We start from the raw sequence: 16,793 nt of genomic DNA on the forward strand, positions 1-16,793 counted from the left end.
TTTAAACTACATCAACACAATGGAATAGTATCTGAAATCAGAAGGATATGAGATTAGATATCTATCTATTCCATATTAGAATAGATAAACTGTATTGTCTCCAGGGGGAAATTGGCCACACAAGTTTAGATAATCAAATCAGTCTCTGGAAGAAATAACTGTATCTCAGTATATCTAATAACCAGTTTCATTAACTCAGAGACGACAGTATTTGCACCCTAACATGCTCAGATACACAGTTTATGGTTTCCTGAAATAAAAAAAAAAGACTTCCACTCTTTAAAAAGTGAATCTGGATCTCGAATATAAGACTGCAAACTGTTGCTGTTTGGTTTTTTTTTTAAACCAAAGACAGTTTTACAGCCTTGCGGTACACCATTAATTAATGGCTGCAATGAATGTGCAAGGATTATTTCCACCACAGCCAGGATAATAAAAGTAGCATTTGTTTCGCTCCACTTGATTAACGGTGGCCATATTAATGTCATAGGGAACACGTGTAAGGTGAGATCCACTCACAGTCCCTCAGTCTGTCACTTTGGTTCCTGCATAGTGCCACTTCATCGCACTTACAGCCTGCTCTAGTTACTAATGGTACACATTAACCCTTGAAATATCCCTGTGAATGTGTAATATATGTGTGTGTGTGTGTGTCTACAGGCCTGTGACACACAGTGACATGCAAAGAGGCTGATAAAGCAACTGAAGGGTGAATAGAACAAGATATAATGTGTTGCAGAATGTGGGGACTTGCATGTGTATGGCTTTTATCTCTGCCCTCCAGAACAACTTTAGCAGATTTCGGGGGCCAAAATATAAACATGGCCTTTAAACAAGGGGAAAAACTAAAGACTAAAGACCCTACACTTATCTACACAACAACGCTGCACACAATGTCTACACATTATTTATTCAGAAACAACAGAGCTATACCCAGCAGTCTATCTGCTGACATGCCAATGCACCAGAAACAGGCTGAGAAGGAGAAAAAAAGTCTCATTAAGGTGAATGCTATATATCACACCAATCATAGCCTTTCATAAATGCTTGTTGAACATCTTTTAAAATCATCTAACACCAAAGTATAGTGATGGAAGTTTTTCCAGTAACACAGCAGGGTGTAAGAACTGCAATGACATTTCCGTACTTCTTTGTAAAACTAATATTCCCTGAGTTCAATAATAAACAATAAGTTTATGTAGATTAGAATTAAATTAAGTTCACTGTGTCCTGTGGGGTTAGATGCAAACACAACACACAAGAAAATAAATCAGATACTTCGTTGTCAACGTATGCATACAACAATATGTTGTTGATGACAATTGACAAGATCAAAACTGTAAACATATTAAAAATATAAAAATACTAACATCAGAATAAAGTCAAGGGGATAGGCGATTAATAAAAAAGGATACAAACAAGGACGGACAAAGCCTTGTCAATAAAGAAATGAATGAATGAATGAATAGCAATCAATCCAAAAGGCACGTCAAAAGAATATGTATTTTTCTTTTCTATAAAAATTCCTGTTCACGTTTTTTAAAATATAATATATAATATTTAAATATAATATTGCTTCAGTCAAATGCGTCTAAAATGCAGAACTTGCCTATATCAATCACGTTTTTTTCCATTGTGGAACAAATGCAGAACAAAGGTGTGGGTGTCACTGCATGCTCAGGGTGTTAGTATTTATGAAGGCTCCTGGCAATCTACAGTCTACAATAGGAATGTGCACACACAAATAATCTAACATTGGTAAATATGTTTCCTGAACTGCATCCCTTTCACATCCTCCTGCATACATACTCCATGAGGTGCTGGTGCATCATCACTCACACAACAGAAATCCGAAACATTTACCAATCATTTCAGAACGAGGAACAATGTGAGCAAAGTGATGCCTGTAAGTAAAAATGATGGGTGGGTGTGTGTGTGTGTGTGACTTTATCTTAGATATTATTATTATTGATTCTATACAGCCATGACAGCATTTCATCAGAGAGCCAAGGGAGAAGGATGAAGCATAGCATGGATGGATTTTCCATTATAAAAGATTGCCACTGATCTACAGTAGTGTGTGTGTGTGTGTGTGTGTGTGTGTGTGTGTGTGTGTGTGTGTGTGTGTGTGCGCGTGTGCGTGCATGCGTGCGTGTGTGCATTCTGTTAAACAAACACAACCTAATCATGGATGCTGAAGCAGCGCAAAATGAAAGAAAGCTTTAAACGAGAAAAGAATGAGTGACAGCTCTTCTTCTGCTTCCACAGAGTGACATGACAAATAGATGTGGATTGGTTGCCAGCCGCTCTGCGTTAGCTGCTTGTCTGATTATCTGTCTGCAGGTCTGAGCTCTCTGCTACCTGACCATCAATCCTTTTACCATCTCCCTCTATATTGTCAGGTCATCACTCCGCTCTAATTGTCTGTCCGTCTGTCTGTCTTCTGTTTGTCCATCACTTCTTCTTCTCTCTCTCATGACGGTATCAGCATCCTGAGCCTAGAATATCAATCTGCAGCAGCATGAATAAACATGATGTTCAGTGTGTGATCCTTAATATGCAGGTATCTTTCTCCATGTATGCCTATTTCCCCCACTTTCTGTTCCTTCCCTTACTCTATTTTTCTTGTCTTGTGTTTTTCTTGTCTTACAAAGTGGCAAAAGCCCAGTGGGTATGTCCCTGTATGCCAGGACATATACCCACTTTGCATACCACAACACGTGCTTCAAAAAAACAGAAAGGAAAACAGAACAGAACTCGAATGAAAGAGCTTGGTCGTGCTCTGTCGGGGGAACTTTCTAAACTTGTCTTTTCATGTGTACGTTTGAATCCAGAAACTGAATGTAAAAGACGGTAGTGAAAGTTTGGAATACATGTCACTGAAATGAGTAAGAAACCCTCTGAGAGATGAAGAGTGTGTATGTATAAGCAGAGTTAAAAGATCTATAATTGCTCAGGCGGCGAGGCAGTACTGTGGCAGAGTAGAGCGTAAGTGGCTCATTTTTCAAACTATCAGACAACTGGTTCAAGGAGACTCACAAAACAAAGTCGAATTCTCCTCCTCCACTGTCATGCTGCACACACACCACATAATGTAATGGGGCAGCTCCCCCTATGCTTTCAAGGCTTGGCGAGGGAGTCCTGCCTATATCAGTCCCTGCTACATGCCTCCTGGGAGAAAAAGCCATGGACAATATCAGCAGAGAAAACAGAATGACCTCCAATGCACACCACAGCAGCAAAAAGCTATCAGGGCAGAGAGAGAGAGAGAGAGAGAGAGAGAGAGAGAGAGAGAGAGAGAGAGAGAGAGAGAGAGAGAGAGAGAGAGAGAGAGAGGACAACACACGTGACTGCAGAGGTGAGGGAAGAGAAGAAGGAGAGACAGACAGATAGAAGCAGAGGAGACATTGAAGATCATGATAGACAGGTAGAGAGACAGAAAGCTGGGTGGACAGACAGAGGCTTGACTGCAGAAAGCTCCTCTGCAGTAAGTGCTTATTGATTGGAGGACACGGGCCGAAGGATTCCACGGCCATTGGACTGACACAGGATGCTGACTTGCTTCCCTCCTTGTATAATTGCAAATGAAAAGTACAAGCAGGGAATGCATTTCACGATAAGCAAGACTGGTTTAACAGAAGCATGCAATAAAACAAGCAAAATCTCTTCACAATAAAAGCACCAAGAAGACTGTTAAGAGGAACTCTGGCACATCAGTGACCTTTTCACTACTAATGATCTGAGATGTTTGTGGTTAAAGCAGTGGCAGAGACAAAATGCACAGCATGCTCTGAGCGCTCTACACACATGCAGAGAGATCCAGACACACACGTGGGCTGTTTTCTAGGAACGAAAAGATCACATCTGACTTGCTCTTTCTAATCCGACTGATGTTGATGCAGCTGACCTTTTAAAAATCAACGCGAGACTCAAACGTGGACTCACTCTCTCGCATCAGGAAGCAGCCTGTCGTTAAACAAAGTCAGCCCAATCAACGGACACATATGCAGCCATTTGTTTCGGTTATTCTGAGCATGGATTTGGTTTTTAGGGGTGACAACAAAGTTGATTATAGGAAGTGGTCACAGCTACCAGCGGGTCAAAGGCTGTCAAACATAGGAAACTAATCAATGCCCGTCACACATGCTCAAAGACAAAACACAGATGAGGACAACATTTTCTTGAAGCTGCCTTTTCTTGCAGCCCTTTTCTGTGGTTTAGCGTTCATGTGTCAAAGAGGAACTGCCTCCTAAAATAGAAACATGAATGCAGTAAAGACATGTCCCTGCTATGTGGACTGGCATCATAAGACGTGTACACTATTATGTGAAAACCATGGACTTCTATTTGTATTTAATGCTGTTGGAAAAGCAACAAAAAGCCAAATCTTGTAATAAAAACAGGTCTTTTCTACTTCAGTATTCAGTTGGAGTGTGGCTATTTTTGTGGTGCCAGTTCACGTCATTAGGGAAAGATTTATTCACAGGATAGAGGAAAGGTTGACGCCTGGGAGATGTAAGTCATTAGAGCAGTAATATCCCACAGTTGTCACATTATTCCCACTCTGTTAGGCTGGGAGAGATGTCACAGTGCAGTCAAACAAAATAAATTTAAAAAAAGAGTCCACTTACTAATGTAACTATTTCCACCAGCAAGCAGCACGCACAGAGAGCCTCATCATATGTCTACGCGAGAACGAGTCATTTAAGGTGACAAAGGAAGTTAATAATTCAAAGCCATTATAATTGAATGTCATTACGCTCAGAGGGAATGTAACAAATATAACATTTCCCATCCATTGATGTAAAAAGCACAATTACCGGTCAGACTATTGCAGTAATAAGATACTGTAACCAAACTCCCTCTTAAATATCGCAAATTGAACAGAGTATTGATTAACACAAGGATGAGACTTATATTAATGACAGATTGACTTTACAAAATCAATAAGTAGCCTATACTCTACAATTCGGCATAAATCTGGTCCATGAAATAATCTAGGAATCCTTTAAGAAATCTTGTTTTAAAACGGGTTCCTCTTAATCTTCTGTTAATTTACTTATCTTATCCCACTTGAAGTAAATAAAGCTGACAGTCACTTGAGAGCACCCATTCTAAAAGTTGTCATTTAATAAACCACAGGTGCTGGTTGAATAAACTGTTAGCCGAATTCATGAACATATCTGTTTGGTACAATATAGATACATACTGTGTTAAATGAAACAGATGCAGACATGGCAAATCCACAAGACAATTTAAAATGCCACGTTTTCACAGTGGCGTCGCAATCTCCTCTAACAGAGTTCAGCACATAATCAGAATGGACTTCCATGAGATGTGTCTCAGTATCTCACTGGCAGCCTCCGTGGTCTGACGGTGACGAATTAACACCAAGAGTGACGTGTAGGCTATTACAGCTGACTGCCAATTTCCGTCTCATTTTACTTGAAGTTCCCTGAATCTTTTCGGTGAAAGACGTTACGACACAAAACAAACAGGACCTTACCATTTGATTCATTGAGTTATTCATCCTATTCAACGGGCAGCAGTCCGCTTTCCAACTCTCCAAAACTGGCAACACGGGCTCTTTACGCAACACCGAGGTCCGTTAACCGTCCCACAAACACCGCGTGAAATACCTTAACTCAGATTTTCCCTTTGAGGCAGCTCCATTTAAAGGCAAAAGAATGCAAATACATCCACTGTCAGTCCGAAAGAAACCTCTTGAGTTGTTAAGGATCCACGCGGAAATCACAAACCGCACTCTTGGTAATGTGGGAACGACAGCGGTCATGTGTGTGAGCCCCTCTCTGTGATGCCTTCGTCGTCATTATCGTCGGTGTCGTTTCTTCAAGCAGCTCCAGCGCTCCAGTCCGGAATCATACACACAACGCCGCCAGCACAAGGGAAGACTGAAGAGTGACCGACTGATGGACCAACCGAGAGCCGTTTCTGAGGAGGCGTGTGTGTGTGTGTGTGTGTGTGTGTGTGTGCGTGTGTGTGTGTGTGTGTGTGTGTGTGTGTGTGTGTGGCTCTGTGTGTGTGTTTCTACTCCAAGTGTAGCTGCGCGCAAGCAGAGGAGAGTCATTTGTGGCCAGAGACCTCCAGGGGTCCTTGAGGAGAATCTCAGAGCACTGGCAGCAATTTTCAGCAGTGTCACCTCAGTATTGTCCAACAGACATAGCCTACAGAAACTGAGAAAATGTATTATTTTTCTCTCAGGGTCACTCCATTGCAGTAGCCTTCACGCTGACAAGTCATTTCGTGTGGTTCAAATCTTTCAAATGGCAGTGCATGGTTTCAGGCTATTAGGAATAAAGTGACCTAAGAAGGATTTGGCCAGCTCTGCGTTTAGGCTATGGTTTGAGGTGGGATGCAAGTGTGTCAGTAAAATGCTCTGTGTGGTCGCTGTGTGCCTACATCGCCCACAGTGGAAAAAAAGGCGGTTGGTCTTTTTTTAAGTTATGACTCAACTTTTTTTGTTTTTGTTGTTTTTTTTTTTTTTTACAAGTAGGCTAACCAGTCAACACGTTGTTTTGCTTGTTAACAGTGCAGGCAAAACATTCCCTTTTCCACATCCTTGAAGCTGCAGCGTATTAGTGGATGGATTTCAGTGAAATGTTGTGTCTGCGTTTGAAACTCCGTACAAAGTAGGTAATTCCATTCAATTTGTGATTACATAAGATTTGTTGGCAAAAGGGTTGTGTCTGGACTGGTTCATGTTTCTTTTTTAGTTCAGCACCACAACAACTCCCTGCCTCAGTCTTCAGACAGCGGCCAGTCTTCCATTAGCAGTGGCTGTGGGTCGGACATTAAACATTTGCAGCCAAACACTTTCCAAATGTTTTAAGTCAAGTCACCATCTTTTTTTAATATTTATCATTTAACATTTTTGGATGAAGGATTTCAGCATCTGAACTCTGGAAACAAACAAACCAGCTGAGCTAAAGTAAGTGACTGTTCAGCTTGTAGTCCCCCAAACACTAAAGAATGAAATACACTGCTCTATTCACACTGTATCGGTTTATTTTGTACTGGTGGAGACCCATGCGGATATTTCGGCCCCTGGTTGACCTTAACAAAAGCTGAGCACCAAAATGCAGTTGCTGGCAGCTCATTTCTCAGGCCCCTTCTGACAACCCGTGGGAGGGTTATTTCAACATAACATTTGTTGTTACAAACCTTACTTTGCTCTGTGTACCATGCCACAGTATAAAAAGTAAAATAAAATAAAATACAGAAGATGGAGTGACAAAATTAAATAAAATAGTATGCTAAGATCAGAACATCACTGTGTACACATATAATATTGGTACACAGCCTACAATTGGTGCATTGATGGGAAATTCTACTGACAGCACAACTGATCGTTCCAGTGAAAATATATATTTTCATCCTTCTTTCCTGTTTCCACTGACTCTTGCTCTCTCTGCCTCTCTCTCTCTCTCTCTCTCTCTCTCTCTTGTTGTGCCTGTCTTTGCTTATTGCACAGTGCATGTGTGCTCGCTGGGAAGTTGTTATGCAGTGGAGTGTATCGCCTTGTCCACCGGTGATGTATGAGAGTGATTTGTGGGCATGTCGAAATAAAAAACACGGACGAGTATTGCTGGAATTAAGTGTGGGAATAAACCACGCAGGACATCTGCATTGAAGAACTATTAATGGAGTGCAATCACAATGAGGACATTTTTAAATATCCCTCTGGTAATGATGAGTGTAAATTATCAAACATTTGAACAATTTTTTTTTACTGTTTTACCATTTTCCTAGATGTAAGCACGGCAAACTGGATGAAATCGGATAACGACAGCGCTCGTTGTGTTATGTGTTTGTGGGTGAGATGAGAAGAGGAACGAGATGCAGTCTGGAGATGAAGCAGCAGATGACATGTAGGAGGATCAGGAGGGAGGAGGAGAGAGTCTGTCTGTGGGCAGGCGGCTTCGGCTAAAGGCAGCAAAGTCCATCTCAGTGGTGCAATAATGCATCTGGGGTGAAAGCTTCTCTAGACCTCTAGCTAAGGACAACAGCAGGGGAGAGGGGTGTGTTGTCCTGCGATTCACTGTGGAAGCCGAAGACACTCCAACTGAAGCTCAAAGCTTCAAAAAACCAACAAGAGTCCTGACAAAGTCATGCAGTATTCAACATTCGCCTTCAGCCCTTTTACATAAATCTATGTCACCATCTCTTTGTTTTTTTTAGCCATGTGCAACAAAAACAAGATGAGCCTTGATAACTCAGGACTTAGAGCTGTAAATATCCTAGTTAATCAGATTAAGGTTTCATCAGCGAGCCTTGCCGTGTAGCCCGCATGAGGAGTGCTGTCAGACACATTTACACTCACAGCTTAGGAAACAACCCCAGTGAGCGACAACTAGGCAATTATTCCACTCAAAAAAACTGCTGTCTCAAACTGTCCACCCATTTTAAAAACAAAAAGGACATTACATTGGGCTAAAAAACCCTAACTAATCTTCAGATAATTCAACGAATCTGCATTATCACAGGGAGTCAGCTGTGGTTTCCCTGCTGAATGAGTCAGTGCCAGCTGAATGAATGATAACATCATTCCAACTTTCATTACACTGCATTTCACAGGATGAGAGGACATTCCTCCAGCCAGACTCACTCATACTCAGCCTCCCTCTGGGATACGAGCACTTCCTATCGACTTTTCCCAAACAAGCATTTCTTTTCCTCTCTCTTCTGCTGCACACCCTAAAGCTCCCTTCCTATTGATAGAAGTGCTTTCTGTAGCCACATCTCTAATTATAGAACATCTTTTCACACCATTTAATATGAAATCCTTTCATATGCAATTAAATGAATTACATCTTAATTCCTATCTCTGTTGGAGTAACAGCACAGTAAATGAGATAAAAACACATTTGTACACTTCAGGCTTGTGCAGCCTTGAGTCTGGTGTTTTTGTTGATGCCAGCTGCTGATGGGAAAGCCTGTGTTTCTACTTCACATATTTTACACATTATTTTTGTCAAAGCCATTAGTTTGAACTTAGAAGGCAATTTCACATAACCTGACCCACAATTACTGAAGCATTGTGGATAAGCTCCATTTGTTTTAGTGCAAGTTGGCAGAAAAGAGCATTAATACAGAAGTGTGACACCTTTGTTTTGCTACATTTAAACATATTTTTCAAACACAGAGGCACAACTGGACAATTATTGCAATTTATCGAGCTTAATAGTGTGGATGCACAAACACATACACTGCCAATGCTTTTTAATTAACATTGCAACATTTCAATAGAATGCACACAATCATCATTATTGCCTCTCTTATCAACTACCTTTCATCATTTGTATCGGAACAGAATCCCCATTTTTTAGATAAGACAAGGAAGGAGAAAAAAGTATAATTCACATTTAAGACCATACTGCAACATTGACAGACACTGGACCACTTGAACTTTGACCTTTCACAAGGACCAAAGAGCATGTAAGATTATTTCTTCTAGTGTCAATCATCCTGAGGACATAGCTCTTAATAGACATGACATCAACATCACAGGCTTACAGCTTCAAGCTTGTTACAAGGTGATAATCATTCACCTTTATATGTGGCACTCCATCTGCAAATCCTTTTTTATGTAATCACAATACTTATACAATCTTCAACACAGCATTTCTGCAACATGAAAAATAAAAAATATAAACATCCATGTAACGTTGGCAACATTTACCTTAGTATTACACAAGCTGAATCAACAATGATGATATTCAAAGCTATACTAACTGTCACTCCTCATATCTCACAGTGACAGCTGCAGGGGCCAACTGTGAGGCCAGGAGCTATGTGTGTGTTATTTCATGTGGGCCTTAAATAGTGTCTCAATAATAAACGTGTAGTTGCATAACATCCAACAGCCAGTCCCTGTCCAGTGACACACTGACCAATGGCTGTGTGCCAGAGTGAACTGGTTTAGCAGAGGTTAACAGAGGTATCCAGTCTGAGCTCTGCCAATCACAGCAAGCCATGCTTCTGCACCGGACCAATAGGGAACCCTGTGTAGTTCCTCAGTCTGGCCTATTTAAGGTAAGATGGATTATCCTCTCCATCTCCTAATGATGAAGAGATTTAAAAAGACATAGGTGAACATACGGACACACTTTAACTGTGATATCCTGAAGTGGCTTCAGTGAAGGTGGGGGGGGGGGACACAATGACTAATGAGTGCAAGGTGTGTGTCCTGTGTGTTTGTATGCAAGAAGGCACCAAAAAGGGCTAGAGCTCCCAAATTTAATCAATAAATCCATTAGCTGATTGAAAAAAAAAAAATCACCCACTATTTTGATAATCGTTTAATCGTTTCAGACATTTTTCAAGCAGAAATGTCAAACATGCGTTGGTTCCAACAATAGTTAGGCTTTTGAACATTGTCTGGAGCTCTTTTGTTGATTTTATAGCAATTTAAAGAATTGTCAAATTTGAACATGAAAATTATTGCTATTTGAATTCCTTCAAAGAAGAAACTTGTGTAAAATTAATCTAACCTTCAATGGGTATTTTACACACCCCTCCCTCACAGACAGGCTCACACACACATCTTCTCCTAATATGACCCTGATTTTTTGACCCCTAAGTCCCAACTATGACATTATCCAGCTGCAGTGTTTGTTCCAATGATCTCATCATGGTGAGACAGAGAGGCTGTCTTTTTTTTTTTTTTTTTTTGTGAGGGGAGTGTTGTTTGGGAGTGGAACAGCTCCGTCATGCCTCTCAGCACCTCGTACCACAACAAGAGGCCCCTTTCAGCAGCCTGGGCCCTCAGATCTACCTCAACCGAAAAGCCCCTCAAGCGCTAACTGACCCGCCTCCAAAACCTGGAATTCCCCTGTGACACATTGCTTCTGGCATTCAGGGGTTTCCTTCACAGCACGGCGATCCATCTTCTCAAGGAAAAGCATCCAAAAACAGAAGTGACATAAAACTAGAGCTAGTCTCTGGATGCAGCGATAACTGAGATTTCTGATTCAAATTAGCAACATTAAAGCAAACAAACTGCTTTTCATGTGATGTTACTAGGTCTCTGACAGACACTGTGTCATTAAGACATGGATACAGAGATAATACATTTATTAGAGACAGCAATAATAACAATATTAGATCACATGAAAGAGAGAAAAGATCCTTGTCCTTGATGGAAGCAAAACGGACCCTCAGATGGTCAGATGGCAGCTCTCCAAATGATGACAGAGTTGTCGCCCGTGCCAAACACACACACACACACACACACACACACACACACACACACACACACACACACACACACACACACACACACACACACACACACACACACACACACACACACACACACACACACACACACACACACACACACACACACACACACACACGTTCACTACAGTGACACACTTGCACACAGCAAATAAGTGGCCAAATATCATACAGTGTGCTGTGATTCAATTAGACATTTTTGCATAATTTAACAGACCTCAAACACAAACACAGTCCCAAAAGATATCTAAAAAGAAAAAGGGTTCACAAGGATGCAGATGATGCTGAATATTCTCACTACTTCAAGGGAATTCTCACTTGGAAATGGATTGTTTTAATAATACAGGTCTTTGTCTCTGGCCTCTATTATTTTCTCCCCGATACTCTCTGTTGCAGCGCCCTCACTTTGCTGGTAATACTGTTGTTACGGAGATCATACATCAGAAAGGGTGACATAAACATACAGAAATAGCCGTGATGTATCCACACCCACACTTGAAACTCCCCCACACACTGAATACCTCATCAAAGACACAAAAATCAATGAAGTCAAGGCACGAACCATAAACTCTCACACAATCACGTTCCCTGTGAGGAGTATATCTCACGAGCTGGAAAGAAATGGCAACCATATGGAAGAACACAAAATGAACACTAAAGGCTCAATTAAACACATTACCAAACACAATATTAGTTTACCCACACTTTCAAAGAAGACCATCTGATTAAACAGCCTGCGCCTCCAGCTGCGTCGCAACATCATGTTCAGATGTTCTTAATCACGTCTTACAAAAGAATACAGCTTTTTAGAAATCACGACATGAAAACAGGGGCTGGTGAGCTGTTGACTCGGTATTTCAAAACATTGCATCAAATCCGATCAATGCTTATTGGAAAAACCTGCAGACTCAAAGAAAATAGCTCCGATTTCAAAATGTCCTTTACCTGCTAACACTAAAGTGTCTTTGAGCATGAAAGCAGAAAGAGTGAAGGATTAAAAAAAAAGGTGATAAGGAAGGTGAGATAAAAGAGGGAGAAACGAGGGCCCGAAGCTGAGATAAAGGCAGAGAAACGAGTGCAGCAGAGTGAAAATCATCAAAAAGATCCAGAGAGAGATAGCACTGCAAGAAAGGTGAAGGACAAAAAAAGGAATAGGCTGGGAAGTTGCAGGGAGCCAGGTGGATGTTCCAATAACAGCACCTCCTGCTTTGGCTCAGTGTTTTCTCCTTCTCACTCTCCTGGCTCCGGCCTGCTGTTTTTCAAAGGAAGCTGGCTCGGGCTGCTGCATCTAACTGGTTCCTGTTCACACAGAGCGTCTATTCAGTCCTGTGCCGCTCCTCCTAACCGCTGCATGGGCGAGGGCTGGGTGGGACGCGAGGCTTAGGTGGGATACGGCTCTGCGGTGAAGTCCAAGGGGGTCAGGGGAGTGTTGGGGAGCAGAGGTGAGGTGGGGGAGTCAGATGGTCTGAAGATTATAGAACTACAGCTAGCAGAGGAAGAGGAAGGCGTGGAAAAGGAGGCTGAAACTCAATGTGCTGTTCCAAGAAGGAGAGGAGGGTTCGGTATGGAGTTCTCTCTGTGTGTGTGTTACAAAGCACTCTTTCTCATCTACCTCACTCACACCGTCCCTGCTCTGGCATCAAGCACTGGAAGAACTGGAGGCCACTGTAGCTATCCCTGCTGCAGAGGCCAAAAAGCAATTACACATACACAAAACACACAAAAAACACAGTAATCGCATTGTTCATCACATTTACAAGTGAATAAACCTGCATTTTCCACTTTCGTGTAGTGTAGGAAACTCTTCTATTTCATTCAAACCTAATGCAAAAAGTCCACTAACAACATCACATGCACAGTGTAATCCCAGCTGATAAACCTCATGTTCCTAATTAAAATCAAAGCTCTCTGCTCTGATGATATAGCTTACAGTATGATTAGACGTATTACTCTTTGCAAATATTTACTCACTCACACACACACACACACACACACACACACACATACACAGTCAGAAGCACACACAGCTGAGCTCAGCAGGGAGCAGGGCACACTGAAGTTCTTCGTTGTAGAGGAATGTGTTGTTTTGGCTCAGACGTGAGTGTGTATTCTGTATCACAGGAGAGCGAGCGCCTTTAGCTTTAGCACACCTTTTACTCAAGCAGGTCTGCAGGGCTACCTAAACAAGCTCACAGCTGAACCAACACACACACACACACACACACACACACACACACGCACACACACACACACACAAATGCATACATACACACACAAACACACACACATACACACAGACGTCAAGCTGCCTGCTTCTTAATAAAGGATATAAAATACTGATTTATGCATCAAGTTAAAGTACTAATGGTGATTACAAGAAGTTAAGTTCTTTAGCCACCATAAACTCTCCACACATGTTCAAACTGCAAAGTAAAAATGTATTTCGTAGGGTTGTATACATCAGGATAACACAAAACAGTGTGTTATTTTGAAGGGGAGTGTTTTCAATAAGATGTTTCTTAAAAGTATTTTTAAATTAAAATATGAAAGGCTCTTACTACTACTACTGTAATGAATCCAACAGATTTTTGCCACCTTGGCTGCTTTTGGTTTTGTAAATGTGAAAAATGTAAAAAAAAATATAGTAAAAAATATATATTATGGGGATGATGACTTGTGCTAGGTATTGTGACTGAGAGACAGAAAATATAAAAACAGAGTTTAAAACATAACAAATTGAACAAAATCCCAGCCCAGAAAACCAAACCTTACAAGCTTTGCTGTCCCCGAATAAATGAGATTAACCTTTACTCTTACTACAAATTCAGTTTCATCAAGGTTTAAAGTCATCAGTCTACTCTGTCTTCACAAACAGACTGAGGTCCACTGTCCCAGAGCGGGCAGGGATTATATGCAGTCAATTTGGCCTTTGCCCTGCAGGACCCACCACATTTAGAAACGTGAGGTCTGTGGGGGCTCACTATCTGTTACCAGAGCTGATATTCAGGATGATTCATTTACAATTGGGAGATGGAAAAATAGCCACAGTTAACACATGACAATACAAATGTGCATGGAAACAAACAGAATCATACTATAGAATCGTGATAAGTCTTACTTGATCAAACAGGTACAGCAGTTTGTGATCTGATATCAGATTATAGAGGATGCAGTCAGTGGATATTTCGGGCCTGCCCGTGTCCACAACTATCCGCACAACTATCTGAGGCATGACCACAGCTAAGTTTGGGGTTTGGGAGCGTGTGAGAGGTCAAACACGAGTCCAGCTGGAAACTACCGTGCGACCCCCACAAGAGCTTGTTGTCAACAGGGGTCACAGTCTGAACTTCCATGACTGCAACATTTTGGGGTCAAGTGTCTGTTTTAGTTTGAGGCCCTGCAAAGAATGTTTTGATGAATATTCAAATGAAAAATCCTGTAACTCTATCTGATACACAAAGAAACAAATAAGGCTTCCGACTTAAATAGTACGTTTGGATATTTCACTGTTCCTCTATAACAGTTCCAACAAATGTATTTGGGGGTAATGCCTCAGCAATATTAATAACTGCAGCGTGACCCAGTAACAGAATCTCTTAATCCTTCATCAGATCATATCATCGGTATGATCAGTATAGCAGCCAGAGCTGAGGCAGCTTAATGCTCGGGCTGCACTTCTTCTGAGCACAACAGAACAACTTAGACCAAGTGAGGTCAACACAATAACACAACCACATATAATACTGTACTTTTGCAAACAATGACTGCCACACAAAGCTTCATCATTCTCAAGAAAAACACTTCAATCCCCGTAAACAACCATCCACATCAACTCCTGCAGAGCAACTATTCATTAGAGTCCAGTTCGCAGGGTAAAATTAGACGAGGGAGAAAGTGTCCATCTACGGCCCTGGGGCTATCAGAGGGGAGAAGAGGGGACAGGACAGGGGGTGAAGGCCCAAAACGACCAAGAAAGGAAGAAGGAAACAGGGGGATATACAAAGCAAGCAAACAAAAATCTGTGTTTATCTGATTTTCGGGACAGGAAATGGTGTGTATGTGTCTATAAATCGCAGTGGGTTCAATGACATCATGCTTGTCGCTCCTGGTGGGAAACAGCAATTACATTAGACCATTTCCTGTTTCCCATCAGACACCTCTCTTCCTGTGCTCTTGGGGCCAAAATGCCTTTAACACTTTGCGTGAGACTTCAGAAAAATCAGTGCAGCAGTGACTGCCTTATGGGCCTTATGCGAGAGGCTGGATAGAAGAGAGTGCATTTGACAGAGGAATGCACTCATTCCAATTCTAACGGACTTGTTAAAACCTGAAGAGCAGAAATGTTACTTCCTTAGCTTGAAAATAACACAGTGGCTGCTCTCTCTCCCTCCTGACACAGCAATTATGTATGCCTGAGGAATGCTGGAGCCTCAGGACATACATCGTCACTCATTTTTTTTTATCTATTTATTTTTCAAAACAACAGATATTTTCAGAGGTGACTAGTGAAGAAAAAACAGGATAAGATTCTGAAAATGGTATAAAAATATTATACCAATGTGTGTGTGTGTGTGTGTATCAAGTGAAAGGGCTTTTAGATGCCGCTACAGGTACAAAGAAAGGAAGAAGCGAAGGGTCTTACAGTGTAATGGTAACTGCAAGTTGTCCTAACAGGGCTGTAAGAAAATACTCTTGGGCAAAACACATCCTTAGCTTGCTGAAGTTACAGTTAGACTGTGGGCTGTTCAGCTCGGCGATATACAAAGAATCCCTGTCTCATAAACCCACCCGGGCAGAGGAGAGATGGGGGGATGGAGGGGAGAAGAGTGAAAGAGCATGTGAGCAAACAAAGTGAGTGTTTACCAGCAAAAATACTCAGAAGAGGACGACAAACTGAAATTCTTGCAGGGAAAAGCCTCTCTGCAGACGCCCCTGAAAACATTTTGAAGGTGCAAAAGTGACAAGGGGGTTTCCCTCATTGCTCAGCAAGGGGCTCATCATCTTGTTATTATGCATTCCTGCTTTTGCAATTGCATTTGGGGGAATAAGACTAGTATGAAAACAACAAATTGTTGTTGTCTAAGACAGAAAATGCCCCGTCTGTTATCTACATTCCACTATAATGCCCTAAATTCAATAATCAGACAAAGTGCCATTTATCAGGCTATATGACCAAGCTGTAAACAAGTTTCTACATCAAAAGGAGGCTCTGCGCCAGGAACTAATATACTGATTTGCGTCTCTTCAAATAGTTTGTGAAAAAGACCTTGTGATAGCTGAGTGTTTCAAGCCACAGGCGCCAGAAAGAAAAAAAGCCTAATGAAAATCATTTACACATTGTACCCTACAACATAAGAGGCTCTGGAGCTAAATGAGAGGCTCAAAAATGCTTAAAAACAGCCCCAAAAAGAATAGACTATACATCCAACCTCATACATCACTGAGGGTTGAAGTTGGCTTGGTTGGGTGCTACTTCACAGTCACATTTATTTGAATTGTTAAAAGGCCGGACACCCTGCACGCTCAGCGGGACT

The 16,793-nt window shown here is 41.5% G+C and overlaps 1 protein-coding gene across 4 annotated transcripts in view; it reads right to left on the bottom strand.

Annotated features, from left to right (window-relative positions):
• Positions 1 to 16,793, bottom strand: part of rtkna (rhotekin a) — a 57,006-nt gene that overhangs the window by 21,568 nt on the left and 18,645 nt on the right. Inside the window, exon 1 of one of the 4 annotated variants that reach the window (XM_061037977.1) lies at positions 5,507 to 6,654. The exons of the other annotated variants lie outside the window; for them this stretch is intronic. Within the exon in view, the coding sequence (XP_060893960.1) occupies positions 5,507 to 5,530 (24 nt within the window). The 5' untranslated portion in view covers positions 5,531 to 6,654. Of the gene's footprint in view, positions 1 to 5,506; positions 6,655 to 16,793 lie in introns of those variants that run through there. 4 annotated transcript variants of the gene reach the window in all.

Source organism: Labrus mixtus, chromosome 5, assembly GCF_963584025.1.
Source record: "Labrus mixtus chromosome 5, fLabMix1.1, whole genome shotgun sequence".
Classification (NCBI taxonomy): domain Eukaryota; kingdom Metazoa; phylum Chordata; class Actinopteri; order Labriformes; family Labridae; genus Labrus; species Labrus mixtus.